The sequence below is a fragment of the Melopsittacus undulatus genome, chromosome 7 (assembly GCF_012275295.1).
Source record: "Melopsittacus undulatus isolate bMelUnd1 chromosome 7, bMelUnd1.mat.Z, whole genome shotgun sequence".
Taxonomy (NCBI): Eukaryota; Metazoa; Chordata; class Aves; order Psittaciformes; family Psittaculidae; genus Melopsittacus; species Melopsittacus undulatus.
Window position 1 is genome coordinate 13,594,423 of NC_047533.1, and position 26,724 is coordinate 13,621,146.

General features: G+C 41.8%; 2 protein-coding genes across 3 annotated transcripts in view; one reads left to right on the plus strand and one right to left on the minus strand.

Moving 5' to 3' along the window:
* Positions 1-3,733, plus strand: part of STX18 (syntaxin 18) — a 60,653-nt gene extending 56,920 nt beyond the window's left edge. Inside the window, exons 9-11 of the mRNA XM_034064756.1 lie at positions 384-453; positions 995-1,075; positions 2,340-3,733. Of these exons, the coding sequence (XP_033920647.1) occupies positions 384-453; positions 995-1,075; positions 2,340-2,435 (247 nt within the window). The 3' untranslated portion in view covers positions 2,436-3,733. The remainder of the gene's footprint in view (positions 1-383; positions 454-994; positions 1,076-2,339) is intronic.
* Positions 2,837-26,724, minus strand: NSG1 (neuronal vesicle trafficking associated 1). 2 transcript variants are annotated; one of them, XM_034064757.1, is made up of 5 exons: positions 26,516-26,724; positions 25,844-25,994; positions 22,266-22,382; positions 10,774-10,884; positions 2,837-5,474 (listed from the first exon to the last, which is right to left on the minus strand). In XM_034064757.1, the coding sequence occupies exons 2-5, from the start codon at positions 25,970-25,972 to the stop codon at positions 5,274-5,276; spliced, it is 558 nt and encodes a 185-aa protein (XP_033920648.1). In that variant the 5' UTR covers positions 25,973-25,994; positions 26,516-26,724; the 3' UTR covers positions 2,837-5,273. The 2 variants fall into 2 exon arrangements, with proteins under 2 accessions (XP_033920648.1, XP_033920649.1); XM_034064758.1 differs by having other exon boundaries at positions 25,844-26,075.

Consider the following 26,724-nt stretch of genomic DNA (forward strand, 5'->3'; position numbering starts at 1 on the left):
GTGGAAATGGATTTTGGATTATTAGTACAAGGCAAGGGGAATTCCACACTTCACAGTAGTACATAAAAAGGCTATGTCAGAATGAACCACTTCTGGTTCACCATGGATTTTATGTTAGATGAAAGATGGACCATAGGTGGAATCCTCATAGGGAAGGCCACTCTTTGGAGATTTCCAGGTGGAGCCTCTCCAGAGCGTCCAGGGGGCTGGTGTGTGCCAGCCATGCCCTGTCATAGTGCCCATTGCACACTGTTGCTGTCGAGCTGCCAGTGAACAAAATGGTGGTCTTCTGAGTAGCCCCATCCCAGGTTGGGAACCTGCATCTGCAGGAGCAAGCAATGTCAGCACTAGTGTCTAATGGGATGTTTCTGTTCTTTGCCCAGACAAATTGAAGGAAAAGTGGTGGAAATCTCCAGATTGCAGGAGATATTCACTGAAAAAGTCTTGCAACAGGTCAGTATAATACTACAGCAAATACAGCTGGGGGATTTTACTGGGAGGGGGTGTTTTGGTCTTGGTGACATGCAGGATGGAAGCTTAAGATTCATTAATCTGTGATGCAGATGTGAGGCAAAAGTGTTCTGATTTTCAAATGCAAAATCAAGACATTTACTGTTGTTACTTACTAGTCTGTACTGGGGATGGAAAATACAACATATGTATTAGAATGATCCTTCTGTCTGAGAACTAGTGTCCTGGTAAATGGGTTATAGCATCTCATCTGGAAATAGTGGCACCTCTTCCAAAAGAGCTGGCAAAAATTAGACAGATTAGATTTGGTTCTAGATAACTGGAAGACTTCCTGCTGGTCTGGGTGGTCTCCGTTCAGACTCATGAAATCACAGGTAAAGAAATTACAGGTTAATTGTCTGTACCTTTGCATCACTGAAACCAAGAAGTCCATCATACCAGGTTTTAGAATTCTGCTTGTTGCCCAAGTATTTGGAGGTGTGTTTTTCCCCTGATATTCATCACCATTTCTCATTTTTAACAGGAAACTGACATTGACAATATCCATCAATTAGTTGTGGGTGCAACAGAGAATATCAAAGAAGGCAATGAAGACATACGAGAGGTAATGTCTTGAAGTTGTGTTTTAAACTCATTTCTCTTCAGTGCTACTTTTAACAGCACCTGTGAGCTCACCCACAGCACTAAGCAATGTGTGCTGAGGTTTCAAGGCACAGTTTGGGACACTTGTACAGGCTGGGGGGGGGGCCTCTTGTGCTTGTCTCACTGACCACGACTGCAGGGCTCCACAGGCCAGCAGGAGCTGGACCATCTACCTGCCCTCACTGAACAGAATGACATGAGTTTAAGCACCTGTGGAGTTTGATGAAAAACCAAAAAGGGGTGTGGGGAAATTGCAGACTAGGAATAAAGGACAGTGCTGGAATTGCTGAAGCTGGAGTTAAATGCTGAGTGTCAGCAGAAGAGTCATCATGCTGAACCCATTTCCCATGCTCCTAGCAAGCTAATCTATCCCACTGTCTTACTAATTAGAATGAAATTATGTTTTCCTTCAGGAACTGGGATTTCAGTAAAAACAGACTTCCTGAATTAGGCTGCTGAGTAAATAGCTCAGTTGTTTGGTTTCCTCCTTCCTGAAAACTCATCCTTGACTCATATATTCTGTGTTATCTACTGCTCAGCTCTCCTGTGATGTGCATCAAATGTGGCATGAAGTTGTCTTTGCCTCGCTTTTCACAGCTGTAGGTGGAACTAAGTTTCCTAAACCACAGCAAGGAACAGTAGAGAAAGGTGACAAATACAAAACTTTGTCAATTACAGTAACGCCTGAACTGCATAAAAAAATCAATTCCATGTGTAAATCTGAAAAATGAAAGTCAGGTCCCTGGATTTGCTGGTCTCAATGTTAGGAGGGGGGATCCAAGAGAATACTTGTTCTGAGACTGAAATACATGACTGATGGTGCTAACCCAACTCCAGAAACAGTTGTTAGGTTTGGGGGTGGTTTTGGGTTTGGTGTTTCTAATCAGGCACTGTTCATTAGAATGGTGAAGGCCTGATTATTTCTCACCACAGAAGTTGACTTTCGGAACTTAAACTGCCCTTTATGTGTGTACATTTTGACACAGTTCTTAATGTTTTGAGTTCCACTTAAAATGACCTACTTTAAGTTTTTGAGAGGAAGTTCAGTGTGACAGATCTGAATGGGTACAGCCAACCTCACTTATGCAGCTGAAATTGATGGTGAGCTCTGTTCTTTCTCTTGTGAGTGAGAAGAGAGAAGCCACTAAGGGGCATCCTAGGTTGCCACTGCTGAAATGCCATTGTGTGTTTACTGGTGATGGTAACAGAGAACTTTTTCCTCACAGGCCATCAAAAACAATGCTGGATTTCGAGTATGGATTCTATTCTTCCTTGTGATGTGTTCATTTTCCTTGCTTTTCCTGGACTGGTATGATAATTAAAAATACAGTGCTGTCTCCATCCTTTACTTGTAGCACTTTGGACACTGGTTTCAGCAGAATGGGGTACATGGCACACCTGCCTTTTCTCCGAAGTTTTTCATACTGCTATGATGGGAATATCTTCCAGTAAATAAACATGTGTATATATCCATTAGTGCAGAGGCAGCTGATAGCATTCATTTTAAATCCCTTTATCGAACATTAAACCACACTTAATCCTGCAAAGAACAGGGAAACCTTTGAAGGAGCTGATAAGGAAGCTTCAAGCAGGAGCACAGCTAAGAGGAGAAAATAAACCGATGATGGTTTTATCATAATCACCCACACATCTGTGATGGTTGGAGTTCAGCTCCCTGTGAGCAGATCAGAGCAAGAGAAAACTGGTACCGGGCAAAAGCATCTACGCTGTCTCAGGCTTTTATTTAATCACACCACTGCAGTACATAGTGATCACTTTGCACATGTTATGACCTCAACTCCCCATCCTCTGAAACTACTTGAGTCAGAGAGCAGGCTGATTTAATAGTAATAATAATGGTTAAGAAGTCAACTAAAGAGCTTTACTTCTAGGTGAAAAGAGAAGAGTACAACACAAACAGATTCTGCAGTGAAACAGATGTGTTGGGGTGTTGGAACAAAGCCCAAGGAGCCAACTTTAAAGCAAAACAATTCAAAGTACTAAAATTGGCAGCAATTTGTTAACCAAGATTAAAAAAGTTCCAAAACCAACTGTAGACAAGAATCAATAAACTCCCTCCTGTTAAATCAAAGGGAAACTGGGTTAGACTTCACACAGCATAAGCAGTCTTTCTGTCCTAGATTCTAAAGCTGAGCCATTTTTAATGTTTATTGTTATCTGAGAGAGAAATAAGTTGTTTCTCATCAGTATTTACTTGTGCATTAAAGTTTTTATTGTACCAAATTTAAGGGGGGGAGGAGATGTCTCAATAATCACTTTGATGTAGGAGGGTGCTGGGAAACAGATCTTTCTATCCTGTAAAATCTCAATAGCCTCTGTAAATACACTGATATGAAATGTATGGTTTGCTATTTCTCTCCTGAAATGTCTGTTTCTAGATGTTGTATGCAACAAGCAGCAGCATCCTTATTCCTTACTCTGCAGAGTGAAAATGTCAGAAGTTACCCATGAATACATTTGATACAGCATCTGCCTGTTGCAAAATGCAGACACTGTGTGTTTTGAATTTCTTAACATAAGACTGAAGTTTTTAAATGTAAAGAAAAATTTGGCACATAATTTATTGCTTTTTATGACTTAATAAAAAGCCTTTTACACATCTGCTGTGTAATGCATGTTTCATGTCAAACCTAGAGAATGAAGTAAGAATGGTTATTTTAACTGTATGGGTAAGAAGGGTGGTTAACAAAGCAAATCTACTGGAGAAAGGTCAAAGTAGAGTTGACCAGATCTTGAGAAACAGCCCATACTGAGAGTTTTCCCTTCATTTTGATGTAGTCTCTACCAAAAAGAAACTTTTGACATTTCCCCTACCCCTTGTCCCATTTACATGACATGAACAGAAGGGTGACTGACTTGCCCAGATGCTTCACACACTTATTTTGTCTAACTCTTAAATTAATAAAATGGTTTTTTTTTGTAATACATATATAATATTTATAATAAAAATGAAAACATGGTTTCACACAAAGAATAGATAAGTCTGTAATTACAATGGAACTTCTGCGTGCATCCACAATACTATGTTCTTCTATGTCTTTTCCCTTCCCCATACATGAAAAGTTCTACTCTTCACTTTGTTTTATATGTAGCTTTAAAAGATCCACTTGTGGTACCCAGTCTGCTGGTTTCATGTGTGATGCTTTGTGGTTTAAAAAGTATCACACTGCACACCATGCATAAACTGAGAGCTCTTTCCAATTCATAAAAAGGGAAAATGTTAATGTAGTAAGAGAAAATTTAGACATGTTACTCCCTCACTTGCATCCAACAAATTACATGGCAGACTATATGTACTGTGCATAGGCTTTCTGCCTCTGAACTATGACCAAAAGATGTAATTTCTCATTAGGACATCCTGAACTGCCTATTTTTTTACACTATCCTCAACATCCGTCACTAAAACTGTCTGTGTTTTTCCATGACATCTACCTAGTTTGTGTTTCAGTGCACATCCGTACCAAGATGCTAAAGCCACAGTGGAAATGCAGTTAAATCCTGTTGACAGCAATAATAAAACATTGAGCATGCCTTGTTGCGGAAAACTTCATCATCACTTACAAAGAAACAACAGTAGAGAAAAATGTAAGAAAAATGCTACCTGACACTTTCTTTCTCCATACAAGTCATTACATTATGCCCTTGACATCAATGCTGACTCTCATTCTTGCTTGAGCCAAAAGTAAGTATTAGATACAGCTTTGAGCTGAACAAGAGATCACTCTGGTTATGGCTGGGGTGTTTCAGTTTGCAAAATGATAGAGAATAAAAAAAGTCATAAGGATCAATTCAGCAAACAGAACACGTGATTTATCTAAGGTCCAAGCCCCAAAAATCCAGTGACGAAATCTGTCAGTATCCAATGAACTGCAAGAACATACCTAACATTGGGGGTTTGTTAACATTGAAAATGGTGTCAAAGCTCTAAAGCGATGCTGATAGGCACCTTGTCTTACGCCCATGAATGTTCTGCAGCAAGTTTTTGGGTTTTTTTTTGCAAAGCAGTATCAGCAAACAGAAGCAATTGCACCATAAACATGAGTAACCTCTAAATTATCCATAGTTATAATTAATGAAAAATTCCTTAAAGTCCCTTAGTTACCTTCAAATGACATAGTGTTACTAATTAGCGGATCATACTAAGCCGATTTCTCTGCGGCTTCAGTCTCCTGTTCCGATAGTTTCTCTTCTGACAGTACTGTCATCCATGGGGACACCGAGCGTGTGATGGTTTGCTTGGCCAGATTGTAGTGGTTTATGACTGTGTAAAACTTCCCTCGAGCGCTGGAGTCTTGTTCAGAGTAGTAGTTTTCCAACCCAGCTGGAATGCATTGATTATTCTGAAAGGAAAATCCATCACTTAGATTACAGATACAGCCTCATTCACACACTGCAGGTGATTCAGTCAGGTTTGGTTTGTTTCTTCTTTCCCTTTTAGTCTAAGCCAGCACTTACTTTCTGTGAGTCAAGATGCAACATAAAGCAATTAACGACAGTGTTTTCCTACTGTGTTCAAAATGTTCTTCCCCACAATCCTTAAACTACTCGTATATTTGCCAGCAAGACCAATCCAGGTTTATGTGCCAGAACCATTAACACACAAGAAATATGCTTGCCTGAAATTATTTTTAAAAGTACTCAATCTCCGGTTCCATCACATTTTGGAATGGTTTTTCCTCCCCACCTAGTTTCCAAGTGTTTACCCTGCAGTTACAGCTGTCTGTATCCTACCCTTGGATTAGCTTCAGGCACTTTTATATGGTGTTTTCAGTCTGAGGGACAGAAATTAATACAGATATATTGGTGCCAAGGTACAAACAGTTTTATAGCCCAGTAAGAAAGACATACAGGGAAACCATAGTGAGTAGCCAAGCTTATGTGCAAGTGTGTACACACATACAGAATACTTCACTCTTGATTGTCAGAAAGACACAGCCAGCAGCAGGCTTTTAAAAAGCTATCTTTAGCCATGGGACTGCATTATTTAATTTCCCTTAAGAGCACTGAATAGAAACTGCTGGATGCTCAGAGCTTTTGAAAGAGAAATATGCGACTTAGAGAGTAGGATCCAAACTTGGCTGTCGTCTTCAGAACCAAAGGGAGTGCAGTGCACTAGTCAGCAGGTATCATCCAGCCCCTGTTCAGGGATGATGCAGTAAAAGCCAACGCAGCAGCTACTTGAACTGAAGGTAAAAAATTACTTGGGCATATCCTGTGACCCCCCAGGTCTTGCTGCAGAAGGTGACAGGTCTCTCTCTAGGTCCTCTGCCACATCTGCCAGTCGAGGCTGCCTGACCTGATAACTGTTCCCAAGCTAACCAAGTGCTGGGGCAGACCCCTGGGCAACCGAACGGACCTTCTATGATACAAACTAGGAGTAGCTGCAGCTTGAAGAAAAATAAGATTAATCGTTTCTACTCACTTTTAAAAAGAAATAGGCTTTTTGGTCTTTCTGCTTCCTGCACTGGCTAAAATTTATAATATCCCAGCACAGCAACTCTTAACTGCTGCTAGTCTCATAGAACTTGGCAAATGGAACTTAATACTGGAGACTGCTGAGGACAAACATACATGCAAAAATGCCATAGGATTTAGGACCAGGTGCTATCCATCTCAATGTGTCCACCTTTACTTTTGGGTTGACTCTTCTCCTTGTCAGAAAACCAAAAGAGCATAAACAAGCACCATTAGCAGCGGTTCCGAATGGTTTAAATCATAAAGCACAAAAACTGGGGGTCAGATCTAACAGACAGTCTTACCTTAATATAAATTCTGAGTCCCAGAGATGTTAGTGAAAAAAAGCATCAAAAGATATGAAAGAAAAAAGGAAGACTTGCCAAAACAAGAGGCCTGCAGGTAGCCCCATGAACCTGCCTGCCCTGAAGAGTACATGTGACTGCTGCAAGCAGAGTCGTTGCCATGGGACTAACAGCCCTCCCACGAGTTACACCTCCTCAGTGCCAACCTGCTCCTGTGATAGAAGCCTTGATGCATGTCAGACTTGCAACAGTGCTCCAAGTTACCATCACATCCACCCAGGTTCAGTTTATCTGGTATCATCTGTTACGGAAACACAAGGGCAAATTCTCCCGCAGTGTTTTGCTGGAAGTAGCACTACAAAGCAAGCAGGATTTCACCCTGGCTGAGCAGACACTTGTGCCTATTCAGCACTGTTTTAGTCCCTGTGGCCATAACCATTATATGTGCCAGCTGCCAGACTGGGACCTAGATTTAGAACATATAATCCAGAAATATGGACTAGAGTTACTTGAGATGAATGTTCTCCTACATCAACCTTGCCTTCTTCTGGAAGTATTATCCATGCTTTATCTGGGAGAGCTGACTCTACTTTTGATGTGATAAAATGACTAAGAAGTAGACAGACATGGCCATCTTTGTAGTAGTTATTTCACCCAGTTACGCGATGCAGTCACAATTGTAAATATTTAAAATCGAAAGTATTTAAAATGAGATCAATCCATTGGCCTAGTGAAATCTGTCCAAGGAAATTCAAACAAATATAATTAATGGTGCTGAAGACAAGCCAAGATTGCTGCCAGTCTAAAAGAATGCCACAGCATCTTGTGTTGCTTTTAGAATCGCTTTGCTTTGTAACAGGCAAAATGAGGGGGTTTTTTGTGTTCACAAACACACACATCTGACCCAAGAGCCTAAAGAAACACACAGCAGTTGCCATCCTGACTGCATTTTTGTTCCTGGGATTTCATGCTTTCTAGAAAAGATGGGAAAAAGCTCCCTTCTGCTCAGAGCTCCTTGTGTTCTGCTCAAGGACATCCCCTCTGCTTAGCTCCTAACAAGCCACACAGCACTGGGAGTGACTGAGCAATGACAACTGGGACCAATGCTCATCCTGCTGCTCACCTAATACCTTCATCTTACGTAGGACATCTCTCCATCCTTTTTGTTTCCATGGTTCCCAGGTAAGAGAAGTAGTAAGGAATGCCATGAGGAAAAACTGGAATGCTCCAGAGTGAGTTGACAGTCTCTTGTTTCTTTCATAACTCTTCTATTTCAAAAATTAGTTATGGGTTAAAGCCTTTGAGAAAACCCTGGTTGCCAGTCTATGGCTGTGTTATGATGACTCCTTTTGTTCCTTTGACATGAAGACTCCAGTGGTATTCACTTCTAAATAGTATCTTCTGTCACATTACCTTTGCTGGGTCAGTAATTCTGAACTTAATAGATGATGGTGTTGTCTTTAATGCACTGAACTGACTTTGCTGTACTGTCCATAAGTCTGACAGAACGCAGGTGCCCTGGCAATGAAAGCTAAAGGGTAACAGATATAGTCTGAGGCACACTGAAGTCCTGCAGAAATTCATCCAGGATGGAAGTACACTCAAGTCTTTGAGGAAAATGCAGGTGAGTCACCAAGAGCCAGTGAAAATCACATCAGAGGAGTGAGCTACCCAACATAAGTACCAGGGCTGTGTCAGAAAGCTTGAGCAAGCTCAGAGTTGAGGCTCGAGCAGTTTGACTTTGCTACACAAAGGAAGATGAGCAGCTTTCTAAGCATACCTTCAAGCCCTGGATGTGTAGGACAGCAGGAAGGTTGAGAACACTGAAACCTCTGGAACTGTTCCATGTATGAGAGCATCACGGCAGAGAAGAACAAGTCTGACTCAGAGCTATGGTACATCAGCCTTTATGCAGAGATTCCCAGGGTACCAGGCTTCCTGAGGCAGGGGACACCTTTGCCCTTACCCTGGAAATCACATCAGCATCCAAAGCCTAAGGATATCTAGGACAGAGAATGTTATTGAGCCCTCATCAAGCATAAAGCCAGTCCACTGAGACACACTGGTCACAAGGTGACAGATATGGTCTTCATGCCTCTTAGGACACTGTGGCAAGCTCTGACATGACATACTACAGACTCTCCCAGAAAAAAATGCAAAGGCAACAAATACAGATTAGTGTCTACAGTGGTAGTTTCAGGCTTTGGGTCATTTGCTAATGTGTTTATCCTGTAAAACTGCTACTGCTCAAACCAGGACAAACTCATATTCAAGAGTTACATGACCAAGGCTGCTGGCTCTCCTGGCGTTCTGCCATCAAGCAGCTAGGAATCAGCCTTCAAAACTCAAACACTGGGAGAGTAACAGTAGTGCAGGCCTGTGTATGTGCTGCACCTTAAACACAGAGCATGAGCTATGGGACCTTCTGCCTAACCTGTTTCAAACACAGGGCCCTAAGGAGAGAAACCCAACCCCACTTTCACAATGCAACTGAAATACAGCTAAGGAACTGTTCTCCCCTTAAACATGTTTAGGAAGAAAAGACAAAAGCCAGAAGGCTGCAACTCTAAAGGGAGGCACAACCTGGTATGAAAGGAACCAGAATCAGCAGGCTGTTAACTAGACTTACAGCAGGAATATGTAACCGGTCATTCCTGTCAAGTCAGGATCATATAAAGACAGGCTCAGTAGAAACACACAGTCTTTTGTATCCCAAATTGCTCAAAGAGAAATCTTAGGGGAAAAAAAGGCTATAGTCTCATGAGACATGAGCACAGGGGGGTTTCAGTGCTTGTCTGAGACAACAAAAGAAAACAACAGCAAAACCAAGCATTGCATCTCTTAAGTTACGTCCAGATATTCTCACCACAGTATCTTCTGCCCTTGAACCAAGGGAAAGCAGTATAACCGAAAACTGACTGCGTGGAGCTAAGTTAATAGAGCAGGGCATCACTGATTATAATTTTAGACTAGATTCTTGCAAGATATTTATATGCCTGAAGTGACAGAATCACAAATCCTAAACAGGATCATCAAGGAGTGCTGAGGCAGCCATTCCTATCAAGTCCTTCTGAAGACACTAGGTACCCATTTGATTCATTACGTGCCTAAGTATTCTTAACAAATTAAAGGGAAGGATGCCATCATCACTGCTACTTTTCTATCTAATTACAGCCAAGCTCAACCCTGCTGAATTTACAATGGAGAAATCAATGTTACCTTTCTGACTTTGAGCCCCGGTCACAGCTGAGGAGGCAGCACTAATATCTTGCACAAATGAAGTGCTCTGCAGCCTCACTTTCAGATAGAACCAGGGGTTTTCTCTGATAAATGTGTTTTCCCTTTTTTGGCATCACTTTTGGCCCGTGGCAGTAGGGCTCCAAGGTCACTGTTCTAGAACAAGTTCTTTCTACAGAAATAACCCTGAAGTCAGCCTGCTGCTCCTAATGAGAACATCACTCACTGGGTTTTTGACACATATTCCAAAGTGATTTTTTTTCCCCCTCCAAGTTTTATCATTCTCTTCTTTCCTAAGACACACAAATTTAGAGGAACAGCAAAATTAACCCATATGACCTAATAAATGAGGGCTTTGTCCAGACAACTGGAAGTGAAATAGGTTTGAAGGACACTAGTGCTGGGACTTTTGCTGTATTTTCAATATTAAGAGCATTAGCAAAATAACAATGTTAGGAAAATTATGCAATAATTCAACCTCAATTATAAATTAAGCAGAAAGAAACAGCAGGAAGCACAATAACCTCTGTAAATAAGCACAAGTTTCAATGCAATACAGCATGACTCAATCGAGGTTATACAGAAAACAACACAGAGAATACTACATGCTCTCCTATTTTTCTAGCATGTGAATGCAATTTACCTTGAAAACAAATCCTTCTGGACAGGTATGGTCATACTTGTAAACCTTGTAGACTACCAGAAATACAACACAGGTTAAGAACGCGAGGGCAAAAAGGACCAGCACAGTCACCTGTGAAGAAAAATAAAACATGCACGTTAGTAACGCACTGCTAATCGTACTGCTGCTTATCACTGTCGGCAGCAGAAGCCACCTCTGAGTGCACTTTACAGTAAAATCAAGCAAAGGATTAAAACAGCTGCTTAATTATTGAAGGAGAACAGGGAAGCAGCACCTAAGTGCTTCTATATCCCCCTTCTCTGAGAAGCAAGCAGTTTGTCTGGTCAGAGGCCCACTGCCTCTGTACTCCATGGTGGGTTTGGCTGTGCTTCTATTCAGTGCACATGAGGCCAGAAGGACACATGGAGGTAGCTTGAGTCTGCTACTGTTTGGATGATGCAAGTGTAAGTCTAGTTTATGTCAGCTGATAAGCGTGTTTGTTTTCCCTGTGCCTGTCCCAGAATGGAGTCAGGTGACAGTGCTTTAGTACAGGTGTCATCTGGATAATGCAAAGGTGACTGCAGCAGGGCATGGAGAAAGTAATGTCTGCCCTCTCTTGTTAGGAAGAGAGTTTGTTGCACCTGCTACGAACATATAGATAGTTACACCTTCAGTCTGCATGCTTGGTTGCTCAATCCTCCTGAATTTATGGGTTGAAACAGTACTTCTTTGCCATGTCACACAGAAACCATACAAGAGTAGCTCACTGCCAAATCCATAAGGGAGTATACCATGCTCAATACAGGATAGTGCTCACAGAGAATCCTGGAATGGTTTGGACTGGAAGGGACCAAAACGTTCACCTAATTCCAACCCCCCTGCCATAGGCAGGGACACCTTCCACCAGACCAGGTTGCTCAAAGCCCTGTCCAACATGGCCTTGAACACTACATTACAGAACCATTACAGACTGCATTACATGGCACTGACTTTCCACCATGTCCTTAAGCTCCTTTCTGGTCTGGAACTTGGGCTTGACGTTGAGTCTACAATCAGTGTTAGTATCAAGCTAACTCTTCCCAGGAATAAACCTAGAGCAAATGGAAACCAGGAGCCTTTTAGGTGAGACCTGAGACAGAACTAAGTCTAGAATGACCTTGCTTATGACAAGAAAAAGAACAAGATTTTGACCTAGCAGTTACACTGCAAAGCTCCTAATTCACCTCAGATGTGGGCTGAGCAAATAGCATTCTTTACCTGGGAGAGTGTCCAGAAGTGTGTTTTTATTATTCTAAACCTCATACTGACAGACAAATAAGTAGCTCAAGGAGATCACACAGTAAGAGTGGCTGAGCTTTTTGGGGTTTTGGCAAGTTAGAAAGAAGCCAGCATGTTCTACAGCATAAGAAACAGCAAAAAACAGAAACAAGCAAGATTATGTGATTAATTAAAGTATAATATAATCTAAATTTTAAAGGAAGACAAGTAAGCCAGTTGTATACATCCTCTGAAAAGAGAACTTAGGCACATGAGGGTCAATTATGAAAACAAGAATAATCTGGTATTTGAGAAAGCAGCAACAACAAGAAAAACTTGTAGCTTTGCCTCCTGGTAAAAACCACCACCACACGCTGTCCTTATGATAAACCCCAGAACTAACAGGATCTGCAGCACTGCAAACTGTGGGTGCTAGTGGGACTGAAGAACTGAGATGAAGTTTTAGGACTTCTCATGCTGGGTAGTGAACTCCATCATGGGCTGAAACAAGGCTGGGGTGTTTCATGTGCTGCTGAAGCCAAGGATTTTTGACAGACAGAAAATAAGTACAAAAGGAGGGCTGGAAAAGAGGCACGTAGAACTACAGGTCAGAAAGTAATTTAGCAGAAGAAACTCAGATATTAATGTAACAATGCCCACTGAAACAAGACAAGGAGCAAAGGACCTTTCTCGTTAACAGCATCATCTTCAGTTTCTCTGAACAGTCACTGGGTTACAAAAGACTCACACTGGTATCAATTTTCAAACCTAATTAGTGTTTCCCCAAGTTTGTTACTTAATTGCATACACAAAGGTTAACATGGATCACACTTGCCAACCTTCTATTTTCTGCTGATATGTTCCTTGTCTCAGTATGGCCAGGAACTCCAGAATCCAAGCAATAAAGGTACATTTTCCTTTCTGGTCATTCTCTGTGGCCCAGTTTAATAATGAACAACATACCCTCCACCTCCCCCCCATTCCTACCCAAGCTATGCCCTAGCTCAGTCTTTCTCATGTGTTTTTAATTAGGTCTCTCCCTTTTCTATTCCATGGTTTTTGGGGCCTCGTCCTGTATTTCCTCAGCTATTCCACCCACCGCCTGTACAAGGCCCTTCACACTCTAGCTTGGCCCAAACCTGGCATCCCACCTTCCACAATTTTGCCTTCCCTACAACTGTAACAAGCCGTATTCTTTTCTCTCCCCCAGAATTTTCCATGCACTCCAGGCTCTAGGAAAACTCACCCCTGAGCCTGCAGTTCCCACCTGGGGCTCCTTGTCCCACCTTGCTGCTGTCCCTAAGACCTGCTGTACTGTATGCAGGGCCCCAGTGCAGGTTCACAGCTCTGCTGGCCTGTGGAGTCATGGGCCCAAGGCCACCTTTCCCCACAAAGCAGTGTGGGAAGGTGAGGAAGCAGAAAGGAGCCAGAGGCTCCTCACCCAGTCACTCTACAACACACACAGTGCAGTCCAAGTTGCAGGGTTTGGGTCATTCACTTCCCACTGACTCAAAGTGCGTGTGTGCTATACTGTTCCTTTTGCTCTGACAGTCACTGCTCTTTCCCTGGGAGAAGAAATGAAAAAGGGACTAGAAACTGGGGAGAGAAAAGATAAAATCCAGATGGGATTATTGCTGAGGCTTCCCATGCCATACAAGATATATTCCACACAGCCACTGACAAAGGCTGCTCTCTCCAGAAGCACAGGCCTGCGATATGGGACACATTCACCAAGCAGAACAATTGCTATGTTACAGATGAATTCAGCTCACATCTGCCTCCTCCACTAATAGGAGTGAACAGTTTAGAATACTTTGAAAAATATTCTCGTATCTCAAAGTATTTTAACCATATTCCCTGGATATCCTACGAGCTAGGAATAATAGATTTATACCATTAGTTCCCAGTTGTAACCATTCTGACATACAGATGAAGCCTCAGGAATATACTATAAAGACAACAAGCTCATTTATAGTTGAGACCAACTATTAAACAACAGAAAAAGATCTGTATTTCCTCAATCACTGCAGGACCACTATCTCCAAAGCTCTGAAACTGTTTTGGGATGTTTTTTGATAGAGGTCAAAAGCCAACTGTTGTGCAGACTGCTGGAGCCTGGCAAGTTGCAGAGCTACAACCTCAGGGCTGATTTGCTGAGACATGGAGCATTTATCTATTCCACAGACGTACATGGAGCTGAGTTCTCACTGCTCACACAGGTCACTCCAGCATGGTTCCTCCATTGCCACACAGTAAACCACTGGAAAGCACTCTCAGGGCTCCTAGTTTGTAATTTTCATGGGTCTCTCCTGCTTACTGTATTTCTTAAAATTATTCACTTTGGAATTAACATGTACATTAAAAAAATATTAATTTTTGGTATTAACATGTAAATTGTTATTCTCATTATCTCCAATAATTTGCAATCACACTCAATTTGCAAATCCCTAATCAAGTAAGCTCTTGTATCCTTGCTATTAGAAGAGAAGCTCCCTTCTCTTACCATCCATCCTTCAGGATACAAGTAATATCCATCTAAGTAAAGGACAGTCACATGTGCAAATGACAAAGATGGAAAGAAATCCATCACTGGATTCCAAGGTGATTGCTACCACCTGTTAACCCAATCCACTTCTCTCTTATGAGCTGAAAATCCTTCTCTTCCTTTTAACAGCCATTTTCCTTTACTCATAACTCACCACTGATCGTCTACAACTGTCAGACTCTCAGGTTCACTGCTAACTTTGAGACAGTCAGCTTCTCTCCCCTACCAGTAACACAGTGCAAGCCCAGCTTCCCACCTCACCTTCTGAGCCCTCTCCTCCCAGATGCCTTCCAAAAATAAAAGCACGGGAAGTGGGAAGCCATCAAAGCTGCTCTTTAGATCACAAGCTCTACCAAAGCTGTCATTTTGTTGTTTTCTTCCACAGTAGCTTTGTATGCTCACTATGAAATAAAGGAAAGTTATTCTCCTCTTCATACCAAGGCACTAGGAGCAACCTGCCCTCTTCCTTTGTTCAAGGCAGGAGAGGATTCACTGCATGCGCAAGCACCACTCCCTCCCTTCTGGAAAGGATCTGGAATCTCTTTGCTTTGTGGTAGCCAGCTGGCGTAAGTGCAGAGCCCCACACAGTGGAAGCAGAAGCCTTCTGAATTACTATGATCATTCACTGCCATGTACATCCCGCCAAACTCCAAGGTGACTGTCACATCACACGAGTGATGGGCTTTTAAAATGCTTTCATAAAATAACTACAAGACAGTACAAACAATTCTTCCTTTGAACTAGGAACTCGAAGTGTGGTTTTATTCTGAGAGTGTCCTTTAAAGATGGTTTTAAGGGGTCTGGCAGCAAAACTAAGTGAACAGAAAAGACGACAAGGTATTATGTATGTGGCAGATTAATAGATCGTAAGTGAAGAGCAGAAGGACAACGTCTAGCCAGAAGCCATTACAGTAATCGAAATGAGAGATGACTAATGAATGAACTAAGTGCACTCATAGCAAAAAACCTGTCTTCAGTCTCTGTAAGCATTTTGCTGAACAAATTAAACTCACCAGATCTGACAACTCACTAACATGTAAACAGCCTGTGAGAGGCCTTGCCGTCAGAATCTGCTATGTCTTCCCAATCAGTCCATCCTACTTCGCCACAGCTGCAAAACACTGCACACTGCATTTTCTCTGCCTGGCTGCTGCAGTCTCCTCCTTCTTCACTTTGCTATAATATTTCTTGTACTGCCTTTTAAATCAAGCTGGAATATTAAAGCAAAATTCATCAACTGCACCAACCGTGCCTGCTTCTCTTCACACCCCTTCCTGGCTCTGGTCCCTTTCTGAGCAGATTAAAAATCATGTTTCAAGGCATGCACGAGTCTTCCCCTTTTGTTCCCCTTAGCTCTATCTCTTTCCATTTTGCCTGTATTCCACTAAAGCCTGGATGCAATGAATTTTTCCTCTGCCTTCACGTCCACCTTTCACATCATGCCTCTTCCTCTTGATCAACATCCCCATTAACACACTCTTGCTGTGCTGCTTTGCACTGCCTTCCTTCATGCCTTCTGTCATGCACCTTTCTGCACACAAACCCAACTATGAGCATTCCTGTTATTACAAGAAGTGGAACTAAAGTGGAACTAATAAGACATGCAGTAATTTTCGCTGCTCAATCACTGGCACTTGGTCACATCTCCTCTTACTCCACATTTATGCATTATCTATTTCAATTGCAGCCTCTTGGGAACACAACTTTCCTTTCCGATTTGCCTGTAAAGTACTAGGCACAGACTTGGTGCTAGCACTAAACAAAAAGGGTGAAGACATAAATTTATAGAGCACCTTTCATACGAAGTGATTTACAGCCAATTTATCCTCTGCTCACCAGTGAAATGCACAGCCCACTGGGATGAAATACAGCAACTCTATACAACCATTTAGGCCAGGAAATTAAGAATATTGCCATCCAATTTAAACTACAAGAGAATTTTGGGCAGGCAGACTGTAATTACAATAGATTGTGTCTGGCTACAGCCCACAGACTGAAATTCGTAAAACACCACACTGACTTCCCTGCAAATGGCCATGACCTCCATTTCACCTCTCTCCACTGAAATCCTGCATCTCCAGCTGCACAATGCCCTCTACCAACACATTGGAGAACACTGAAAACAGCTCTTCACTGCTAATATTCCTGCTTTTCCAAAATGATACTGTTTCTTATTACCTGTCACTAGAAGTCTACATGAAAAAGGTGTCTGAAACAATGCACTTAAGCATTAAGAACTGTTCAACTTGAAGTAAATGGCAACATGAAAGAAAAACAAAAAGGAACATTTGTATCTATGCATGCAACATTTGACTCATTTATTTATAGAGCAACCCATATTGTACAGAACAACTTGGTACAGCTTCCCATACTTGTTTGTCTCAGGAGCATATATACATATACAAGATGACCAGTGACTCAAAAGACAACCAAGTGTCTCATTTCAGAAGAGTATTTCTAACATGATGTCATGTTCAGCTATGCGACTGCTATCTACCTACTAAACTCAACTTTCTTCACCAGAACACTCACATCAAATCTTTGTGGTCAAAGAAGATGACAGTTCTGGTGTAAAGTGTACAGAAAAAGTAGAAGAAATGAAAAGACTTCTTCTCAAACACAAAAGACAAAGATGAAGAGGGAACTGGCTTGGATGCTCACCTGGAGATGACTGAGAGGAGCAGCAAGAAAGGCAGATAAATACATGAAGGACAATAACTGCAATGAAACTACAGACCTCATACTTATTAACAGTGACAGTACAAGACAACAGAACCAGTCTGCAGGGGAGCTGATTAACGAAACCCAAGGGAGATACTGTTAGACAAAAACAGGTTAACAAGGCAGTGGCCTTGAGATCTGACACAATGGGTTAACACAAACAGGTAACAAGACAGTGGCCTTGAGGGTCCACCACTGTGGATCAACACTGAATATTTCCTTCATTTTCCATCACATGGCATCATATATCAGTTTCTTAGCTACAGAGATCTGAAGAAGCAGTTCAAGAAACCCTGTGGCCCTGAGATAAGAACTTTGATACCTTCCAAAACAAAGAGAATATTACTGAGGCCAGCAGAAAGGCTGGAAAAGGTTACTTCAGGAGAGGAAAGGCTATAGAAGTGTTACATATGGAGAGGCCCAAAACATCACCTTTGTCACTAGCATCACTAGTTCTGCTCCAAGAAAAGGATTTCTAATGGATACAGTAGTAGAGTACACCTGACTTGGAGCAGGGGAGCTGCTGTTAGGCATCCACTTAAATCTTCCAGCTCTGACTGTAACAAAAATCCCTTTTAGCCAAAAATTTAGCATGAGGATTGTCAATGTCACATCAGAGACTTGTCTAACAGGTAAAGAAACGGAAGAACCACAGTTGCCATGCAGAGCCTTTACTTACATCAACTGATTTAAAACAGCAGTTACATTGAAAGAAGAATCTCCTTTATTTTTCTTGCTTGAATAACAGAAAGATTCAAATCCTGCCAAACGCTTATGCTTGTGAGTAACCTTAATCCTCTGAGTAGTGCTACTGAAGAAAACAGAACTATTCATGGCAGTAAGTGCCTGTCACTCTTCCAGCACTAAGTGACAGACACAGAACATACTTCAGGATGTGATATCCTGCACAGAAATCAGCTGACATCTCCTGCACCTAACAGACTTTTTCAGTAGGAACAAAAAGCTATTCAACACACAGAATATCACACAGAAACAAAGAGATTTTTCAGCAATAAGTTATTATTAGTTATATTGGTATTACTAAGAACAGGTTAAAAAGTCAAATATTTTTTAAACTATGCCACTTTTAAGACAGGTCAAAAATGAAGTATTTAAATATACATTGCATACATTTTTCCAGTCTTCAAAACAGTAGGTAAAACTTCAAGAACTGATTTAAAAAGGAAGTCTTGATGCCTCTTCCATAACCTCATACACATATTTCAACAACTGCTTGCTACTTGACAGTACATGGCTTGCGCCATATGGTCTTACCACGGAAATAAGCTTAAGGCTTTGGCTCTGCAGTTAAGATGTATGTAGAGATGTCAAGGATAAAATCTGAAGAACTGAACTGCCTTTGAATAGAACCAAATGGCTGAAGACATACCACAGCTTGGATTTATTTAAGGACTTGAAATCTATTGGGAAACATAAGTATGTGCTTTCAAAATACCTCTGTATGTTCCTTATTCAGGTTTCCCCCAAAGACAGAAAAAAAATCTCCTGCTTTGATACAACAAACATTTTTTAAATTAGTGTGTTTGTGCACAACTGTCAATTGCAGCCCAATTCAGTGGATGCCAAAACAGACATCCCACTGCAAAATCCAACTGGAGTTTGTAAAAATGCTGCTCTGACAACGGTGGGGCAAAGGTTTGGCCTTGCGTAAATGATACCATTAATTTTTGCCTGCAATAACTACCTCCTATGTCCTGATTCACAAGACTCCTTTGAAATGACATTTCCAGTCTTGTATTATTCTGTACAGTGGACAATCTACAGGAGACAAAAACCTGTCTCATTCAAAGTTGCTCTGCAGATATGAAGGACCAACTCCCCACATTAGCCTACACTGTTCAAAGAACACAAGCAAGACTTCTCTTTCTCAATAAAAAATAACCTCCAGTGGAAAAAAAAAAACAAAACAAAACACCTCTTCCTTGGTGTGGTTAGTGCCATAAAACTAAATGAAGACAATCGGGTTCTCAGAATTAGGAAGTCTTCATATTCTGACAGATTCTGATTTGAATTCAGAATGTGGCTTCAAACAGGAAAATTATACTTGCAGTTGTCTTTGTAAACATTCTCAGCTCTGTTGTAATAACTGTGGTAATATGGAGAATGCAGAAAATAAGTTTTGCAATTTCTTATTCACCCAGCTGCTGAAACACTAAATGATCTACATGACATATGCACGTGCTGGAGTTGCTCCCTTTGTTAGAATGTGTCACTTCTCAAGAACAGCTTTAGATGATCTGCACTGCTGAATCCCAAAAATGCAATCTGCTTTGTCCTTATTTAAGAAGTACACAGAACACACATGTGAATTATTTGTAAATATGACTGACTCTTTTATTTTTAGCACAACATTTGGGCTGGGTCTTGTGGCAAGCTTAGGCACTGGTGATGTACAATATTCAAGTCACTGAAACAGCATCTGAGGCTTTTTTCATGAACCCAAGCCAAAGTCAATATCCCATCAGTTAAATAATGCATCTCATAATTATAGCAAATATTTAATTTTCAAACAAATATCCTTTTGCTCTCTCAGAATCAACAGCAGTAGTTAACATGATGGTTCACAATTAATAAGGACCCAGGAGAAAACCTCACACAATCAGTACTTTTCATCTACATATTTATGAAATTTCATCAATTATTCATGTAATATTTACTACTGGGAGTGGTGAATACGACAATCATCCCTGCTGGAGAAGCAGTTGGTTCTCTTGAAAATGTTGCAAGCAGCATAATTCAATTCTAAAACTGTTACATAGAGATTAAGGGACATTTTTAGGACCTGGATGTTTTGTATAAAACTATTGTTTTCAATTAACTGAACCAGTTTTCTTAATTGATCAACCCCCACACTCTTCTTTAGCAGCCCAGACTTACAGCCACGGTGTGAATCACCCTGCAATTCCCAAGAGATACCAAATCTTACTGAAACCTCTCTCTGATGCAGTAGTTACCTAGCAGCAAAACCTAGCAACCCTGTAGTATGAGATTAATCCCAGAGTGATCATCATAAAAGAGTATCTAAAACCTATTTTATTTAAGTATGCCATCCAAAGGTATATAAAAATGCAACACAAAAATGCTCAGGCTTCTAACTGTTCAGCTATTCAAATTAGGAAAGACCATCCAATAGCACAACAAGCTATTTATTGTTCAGTAAGGTCTCATTTGCTCAGCTCTCCCAACAAAAACAGAAAGAGCCCAGATTATAAAGGGATGTGCAAAAAATTTAGATGAAATCAAGATGTTCAAAACCCTTCCTTATCTAGAATGTAATGTAGCAATGAAATCCCTTAGTCGCTACAGCTAGTAGATAAGTGCAGAATTCCTCAGGTATAGATTCTGCTCAGCTGCTTGGAACCAAAGTCTTAGCAGCATACTCAAACTAAATACTCTCTCTTCCCTTTTTTTTTTTGACAATGTAGTAAGCATTTTCAGATCACCATAGTGTGACCAGGACACACACAAAAAGACAGCCAGGCATAAGGTCTCTTTGTTCTCAGCTGTTCATCTGCATCTTACCCAACAATACAGTGTGCACAACCCTCACCTGAGAGGAAGGGGATTATTCTCAAGGACTGGTGCCAAGGAGGAGAGTGTCAGTCAGAATGTAGCATTTTCCCTGAGGGATAGGATGTCCTTGCTCCACACCAGGGAACAGAAAAACTGGAACTAGGTTTCTTAGTATATTTCTGCCACACTCCATATCTCTTATTAGCTATTTGGCATGGCTCCCCACACAGCTTACTGGGAACCTATAGGCTTCACTGTGTAGCTGAAGACTCCACCAGGTGATTTGCACTTAAAAACATTTGTCCTGGCAACACTCTGCAAAGTGCCTTTGCAAACGTAGCCTGAAGTGTCCAACCCCTCCTTGAACCTTGACTTTCTTCACTCAGCATGATCCACAGAGCAGCATATACACTTCTGAAGGCAGGCTTGGGCCTGGGCAGTTTTTAGAACCACAGGTCATGCACAACAGAACTACAGGCACTACAACTCCTATCATGCAAACTGAGGTTAGAAGTGTGCAATATAAAGAAAATCCACATCCTTACTGAAACTCTGTATTTTTCTCTCACAGTAAATGTTAGATTTTCCCAGTGTATTTGTACCTATGCACTGACCAGTGTCATTGTTTCCCGTTTAAAAACACTTTGGCAGCCCTGGGTAATATTCCAAATTAATAGCCCTGAAAAGCTGTAGTCTTCCTTTGTTAAGACAGTAAGTAGGAAAGCATGAGCTGAAGTGCCAACTTTCCTGCTTTGCAAGAAAACCTATCCTACAGTGAGAGGGGGAAATGGTAACTCAATCCTTGCACCAGTTAAGCTCTTGGCTTTCCTGTAGTAGTACTAAACGGAGTAATAGGGGTGTGGACACGAAAGAGTAAATCTGAGTCAGATTCTTGCTGAACTGCTGTCTGCCAGTAACAGTCATCACCAAGTTGTGAGATACAGGTGGACCAAGAAAACTGATAGCAAAGAACTCTGGTATACATTCTTGAGCTGCCAAGTCATAAATTTAACTATAAAAATATACATAATGGACTGTGACAGTGCTTTTAAGAGAATGGTTTGGCCACAGTGAAAAATAAGAAGCCAAAAGGAAAACGAATACTCTTGTGGTTCTTGTCCTTCAATACTAACAGTAGCTTTATCCATTCCATGAGAGCTACCTGCATGCAGCCCACATACACCCTGGCCAGCCACGTTCCAAAACCGACACACTGACACAAGTGCCTTCTGAATTAATCTGCCTGTGAGGGACTGCAAGCAATAACGCTGCAAGATTTGCTCTGCTTCTAATTGCTAAATACTGATCTATTATAGCATTTATCTTCCTCATGTCCTGCTATACCCACAACAGCCACTCTGTCAGTTCTAGACACTTCTGACACAATCAGCAACTGATTTTAAGCACTTCTCTGAACACAACCAAGTCATTAACATCTTCATATAGTATTACTTACCTTAAATCTTTCTGAAACCCCTTCAGTGATGCTGATTGTGAATTCAGCTATTTTAGGAGTACGGAACTTGCCCTTCTTGCGATCAGGTTCATATTCTGTTTTTGTTTTGACCACAACCTTTAAAAAAAAATATGAAACAAATTAAAAAGCTGTCACCTGAAATACAGACTCATAGAATGGTTTGGTTGCAAAGGACCTTAAGTAACCTAGTTCCAACCCCCCTGCCATGGGCAATGACACCTCCCAGTAGACCAGGTTGCTCAAAGCCCCATTCCACCTGACCTTGAACTGGCCATACAAATCTTACTTATTCATCAACTCTTCTTTTACCTGCTTACAAGCACATCTAGCACAGTACTTTTCCCCCCCCTACTTGTGTTTGGCAGCTGAAGGTTGTTAGTTCCTTTTCCCAATTATCCACCAAAGTGGTTCTGGTGAACCTACAGAAGACTTGCTATGCAACAGTTGCACATTCAATTCTCTCAGCTGTAGTGGTACTGTGCTGCTACACTAGGCAAGCACCTACTTACTTCAAAGCCAAATCATGAAACTTCCCACTTTACATAGTTTGAAAACAGCCACCTCCATTTGCTTCAGGAGATCCCACTAATGGAATTTCAAACTGGAGACTAGTAAGATGAGACAGTTATTGAGGAGTGCCCTTAGAAATCGAGCAGATGATGCCCCCAACAGTCATGTTCTTTGAAAGCACTAGTTGCTATTCATTATGGACTAGATTATAGGTCTTGGCACTCTTATTTTTAAGATCTAACTTTGGAATTGCCAGCTGTAAGCAGCAAGATGCCCACAAACCCTTGTTTTAATGAGATTTCTTGAATAATCCAAGGCTCTTCAATTTATTCCTTGTTATGAGTTACTGCCCCAAGCTACACCATTTAGCACCTTACCTGTATTCCTAAAATACTCATTACGTCACTCACAGCTCTAGTGCTCTCCAAGGCATTCTAATTGAACAAAATTCTCACCTAACCTATTTGCCTCATTTTGCCTTCTGCAGTTTTTCAGGATCTTTTTCAAAGTACCACTCCCAAGACAGGGTGCATCTTATTGTGCTAACAGTGCTAGTAAGATCTGGTCAGTTTTCTCTGTTGTTTCAAGTTAAAAATATGTAGACTCTCAGATTTTCAGAACCAGATTCTATCTATAGCTCTACCCATGGTCTCAATAGCAACTACATTATTCTGAAGTTAAGACTGTGACACTTACAGACAGCAGGCAGTGAAATTAAAGCTTTGGGTTACCTGAAATGGCTTCTAGAATGTATAACTGTACCTGGACTCAGTACCACACAGCTTACCAGACACACATTACACATATAAGTGCAGGACAAAAGGTTTAGAACTACTTTACCTATTTCTGGCTCTAATTGATAAGATAATAATTACTATTTAATTTTACAACTGCCAAACAGCATCATGGAAGTAAACTGTAGATTTCTGGAATGCTTTTTAACATTTTACTTCCCCCTTTATGTTGCATAACCTCAGGCAACTCAAGTCACCCTCAGCTGACACTGAACATAAAGTTCTATCTATGTGGTTATGTAATGTCTTCTTTTGTTTAATATATCAAAGTATGCATCTGGATCAGTTCATCCCTTTAATTTAGAAGCTGTCAAAATCAAGAAATTCTTAGTGCTGTAGTCACTGCTGTTCAAGAAGTCACTGCCATAGTGGAGCCTTCTCGTAGGTGAAAAATAAGCATAGATATATGATGTACTCCTATTCATTATACATTAATACCTTTGTACTTCAAAATTTGATCTGTGTGCTAATCTTGACTTAATACTGTTTCTTTTTTTTCCTCACATCAGTTGCATGGGTCAGTAGCAACCGGTAAAGTCACACTGACTTTGCTAACCAGTTACAGCCAGTAGGGCAAATAAATATAATGGTTTTATTCTTTCCCCTGTACGTTTGTGAAAGGAAGGAAAGCTAACATATAAATAGACAGTGGAAAGAGTAGAAGAGCCAACCTGATATTTCTTTATTTAAGCTTCTAACCTAGCTGTAAATTTGCTTTCATTCCAGACAAATGGCGTGAAGGAGGGAGGAGTTCTGCCCCATTTTAGTAAGAGCAATCTGGCTGGCAGAGAACCTCCTGGGCTCACTAAAGAGGCTCTGCTCAGGTTAAACCTATTACCATACAGATCCCCAGTTCAGACTCCTGCTTAGCAGTGCAGTAACATAACAAATTCCTTTGGACATTGGTCCTTGGTAATCGGTTATATCCAGTCACCAGTTGGCAGGCGTATCAGACACAGTAAGGCTTAACTTGTTTTAAAGCCTTAAGGTGCAATTTTGTCCTCAGTTACAAGATTTACACCCATGTAACCAAGGGCAGAAAATGGACCCTCAGGCTCTCTAACAGCTGTTATGGCTTATTGCATTTATGCCTGCCAACTGGTCACCACACACGACACAGAATGGTGTAGATAGCAATTAAAATGGAGGTCACAAATTTATCTGTATCGCCTACACGCAACGCTCTCCTGAGACAAATTTCACAAGGTAAAATTCTTTACTCCAGTATAAGATTATGTGACTTTTTCTGAGCTATGAGGAAGGTATAGGTATCAGTTTATCTAGAAACAGAACTGAGCTTGAAGACACAATGCCAAAAATAAAGGTATTATAATTTCCCAGTTAAACTTTCTATTTTTCAAAGACTACAAAGCATTTTTTTTTGCCAGATGCATAAGTGAGAAATGTTCAAGTATCCTACTAAAACAGGATACTAGGGTTTGAAATTTTTGAAAATTTGTCCTACTACTGTATGCCTTACCTATAGTAACACTTGCTGAATTCTTATTGTGAGAATAAATGTACTTACATGCTATCACATCACCTTCCTAAATCCTTAGTAATCAAGCCACGTAATGAGGTATGCAGGATGCACGCTTCCCTTCCAACCTGTAAGCAGCACCTTGGACTGTGCCCTTCCAGCTATGTAACATCTAAATCACTTATCTGGAGGGTTTTGAACCAAATCAGTCACCAAGGAGAAAATTCAATGGCCTGTTCTCATCTCATTATTTCAGCTTGTCAGGGTCTAGCATTAATTTTCTACTGAAGCACAGAGGGATCGTGGAAGTTTTTTCTCCCTGTGGCAAGTCTGCCCATGCACACCTCACGGAGAAATAAAGCAGTGCTTTATCCCCCCCATTAGCGGGGCATTTTCTGAACAGAAAATTCATATCATTCACAGAGAATACACAGTACCTTACAGACACTCAAAAAAAATTACAGAATAGAAAGGGCTGTGACAATACAGCATAGAGAAGCTTGCATTTTTATGTTTAGATATTTTATGCAGCAGCACTGAAATCTGTAGTTGCTTCTTGCTAATATTTCCCACTATTTCTTAATGCAAATTGCTACTACTGGATTTTCATCAGCTTAACTATTAATCCTTTTCCCCAGAGGGAACTAGCATGCCTTAAAACACCCTGTACTCCTTGACATTTCTAAGCTGCTCCTCACATGTAACCTATTCTTTTGTTGCTCGCCTGAGATTTGGGTGTGATTCTCCAGGGTGGAAACTAATGCCTACTGTACCTTATCAGGAGGCGGGAACTGGAGCTGATTGACATCCAGGGGTGTGATCAGGGGGATGGTGTCAAATCCATCCTCCAAAAGGGGTTGCTTTGTGCTCTTCTCGCTGAAATTATTCCCCAGTTTCACCATTCTTCCAGGCTAGAGGGATTTTCTGCTGACACACACGCACAGAAACGCAAAATGTCAGGAACTCGGGATGCACCAGACCTTTCCACAGCCCTCAGGGAAATGGCTTATAGGAAAAAAAAAGTAATAAATATTAAATGTTAACATTAAACAGCGTTGGTCGCTGTGACTCGGTTACATCTTGGCGTTTTGGGAAGTACGATAGCCAGCGCTTTTGTTGTCGTAGTTAAACAAAACACAAACCCCAAAGCACCCCAAAACGCCCGACACGTTAGCCTGATCCCAGCGCCGCCTCCCCGCCCGGCCCCGGTGCGGCATCGCCCCTCAGCCCACGGGATCGGGCAGGCTCCGGCGCCGACCCCCGCCCCGGATCCGGCCCCACCGCCGCACCCCCCGCCCAGCCCGGCTCCCCTCACCGCCGGCCCGTACCCGCAGGGCACCCGCCGCGCCCTGCCCCGCCGTCCCTGACCGCCCCTCACACGGGTAACGGCCACCCGCGGCTCCCGGCCGTTGGCCGAGGGGGGAGGCCGCGGCCCCGCCACTCACCGCCGCGGCTCCCGGCCCTTCCTCGGGGGGCGGCGAGGCGTCGTTCCGTTGAGCCGCGGCCCGCGCAGCAATGGCGGAACGGGGGTCGAGGCGGCAGCTGTCCCTCCGCGGGTGGCTCTGGGCGGCCGCAGCGCCTGAGCCGTGACGCAGCCGCCGCCTGGCTGAGGGCAGTTCTGGAGCAGCAGCAGCACAAAGGGTACCCGCGAGGA

Excerpts from the sequence above, each read along its gene's own strand:
- NSG1 (XM_034064757.1), bottom strand. The coding sequence starts at position 25,972 with ATGGTGAAACTGGGGAATAATTTCAGCGAGAAGAGCACAAAGCAACCC. Across the intron at positions 22,383-25,843 it reads AGTTCCCGCCTCCTGATAAG|GTTGTGGTCAAAACAAAAAC; the intron begins GTACAGTAGGCA and ends TTTTTTTTAAAG. Across the intron at positions 10,885-22,265 it reads GGGTTTCAGAAAGATTTAAG|GTGACTGTGCTGGTCCTTTT; the intron begins GTAAGTAATACT and ends TTTTCTTCACAG.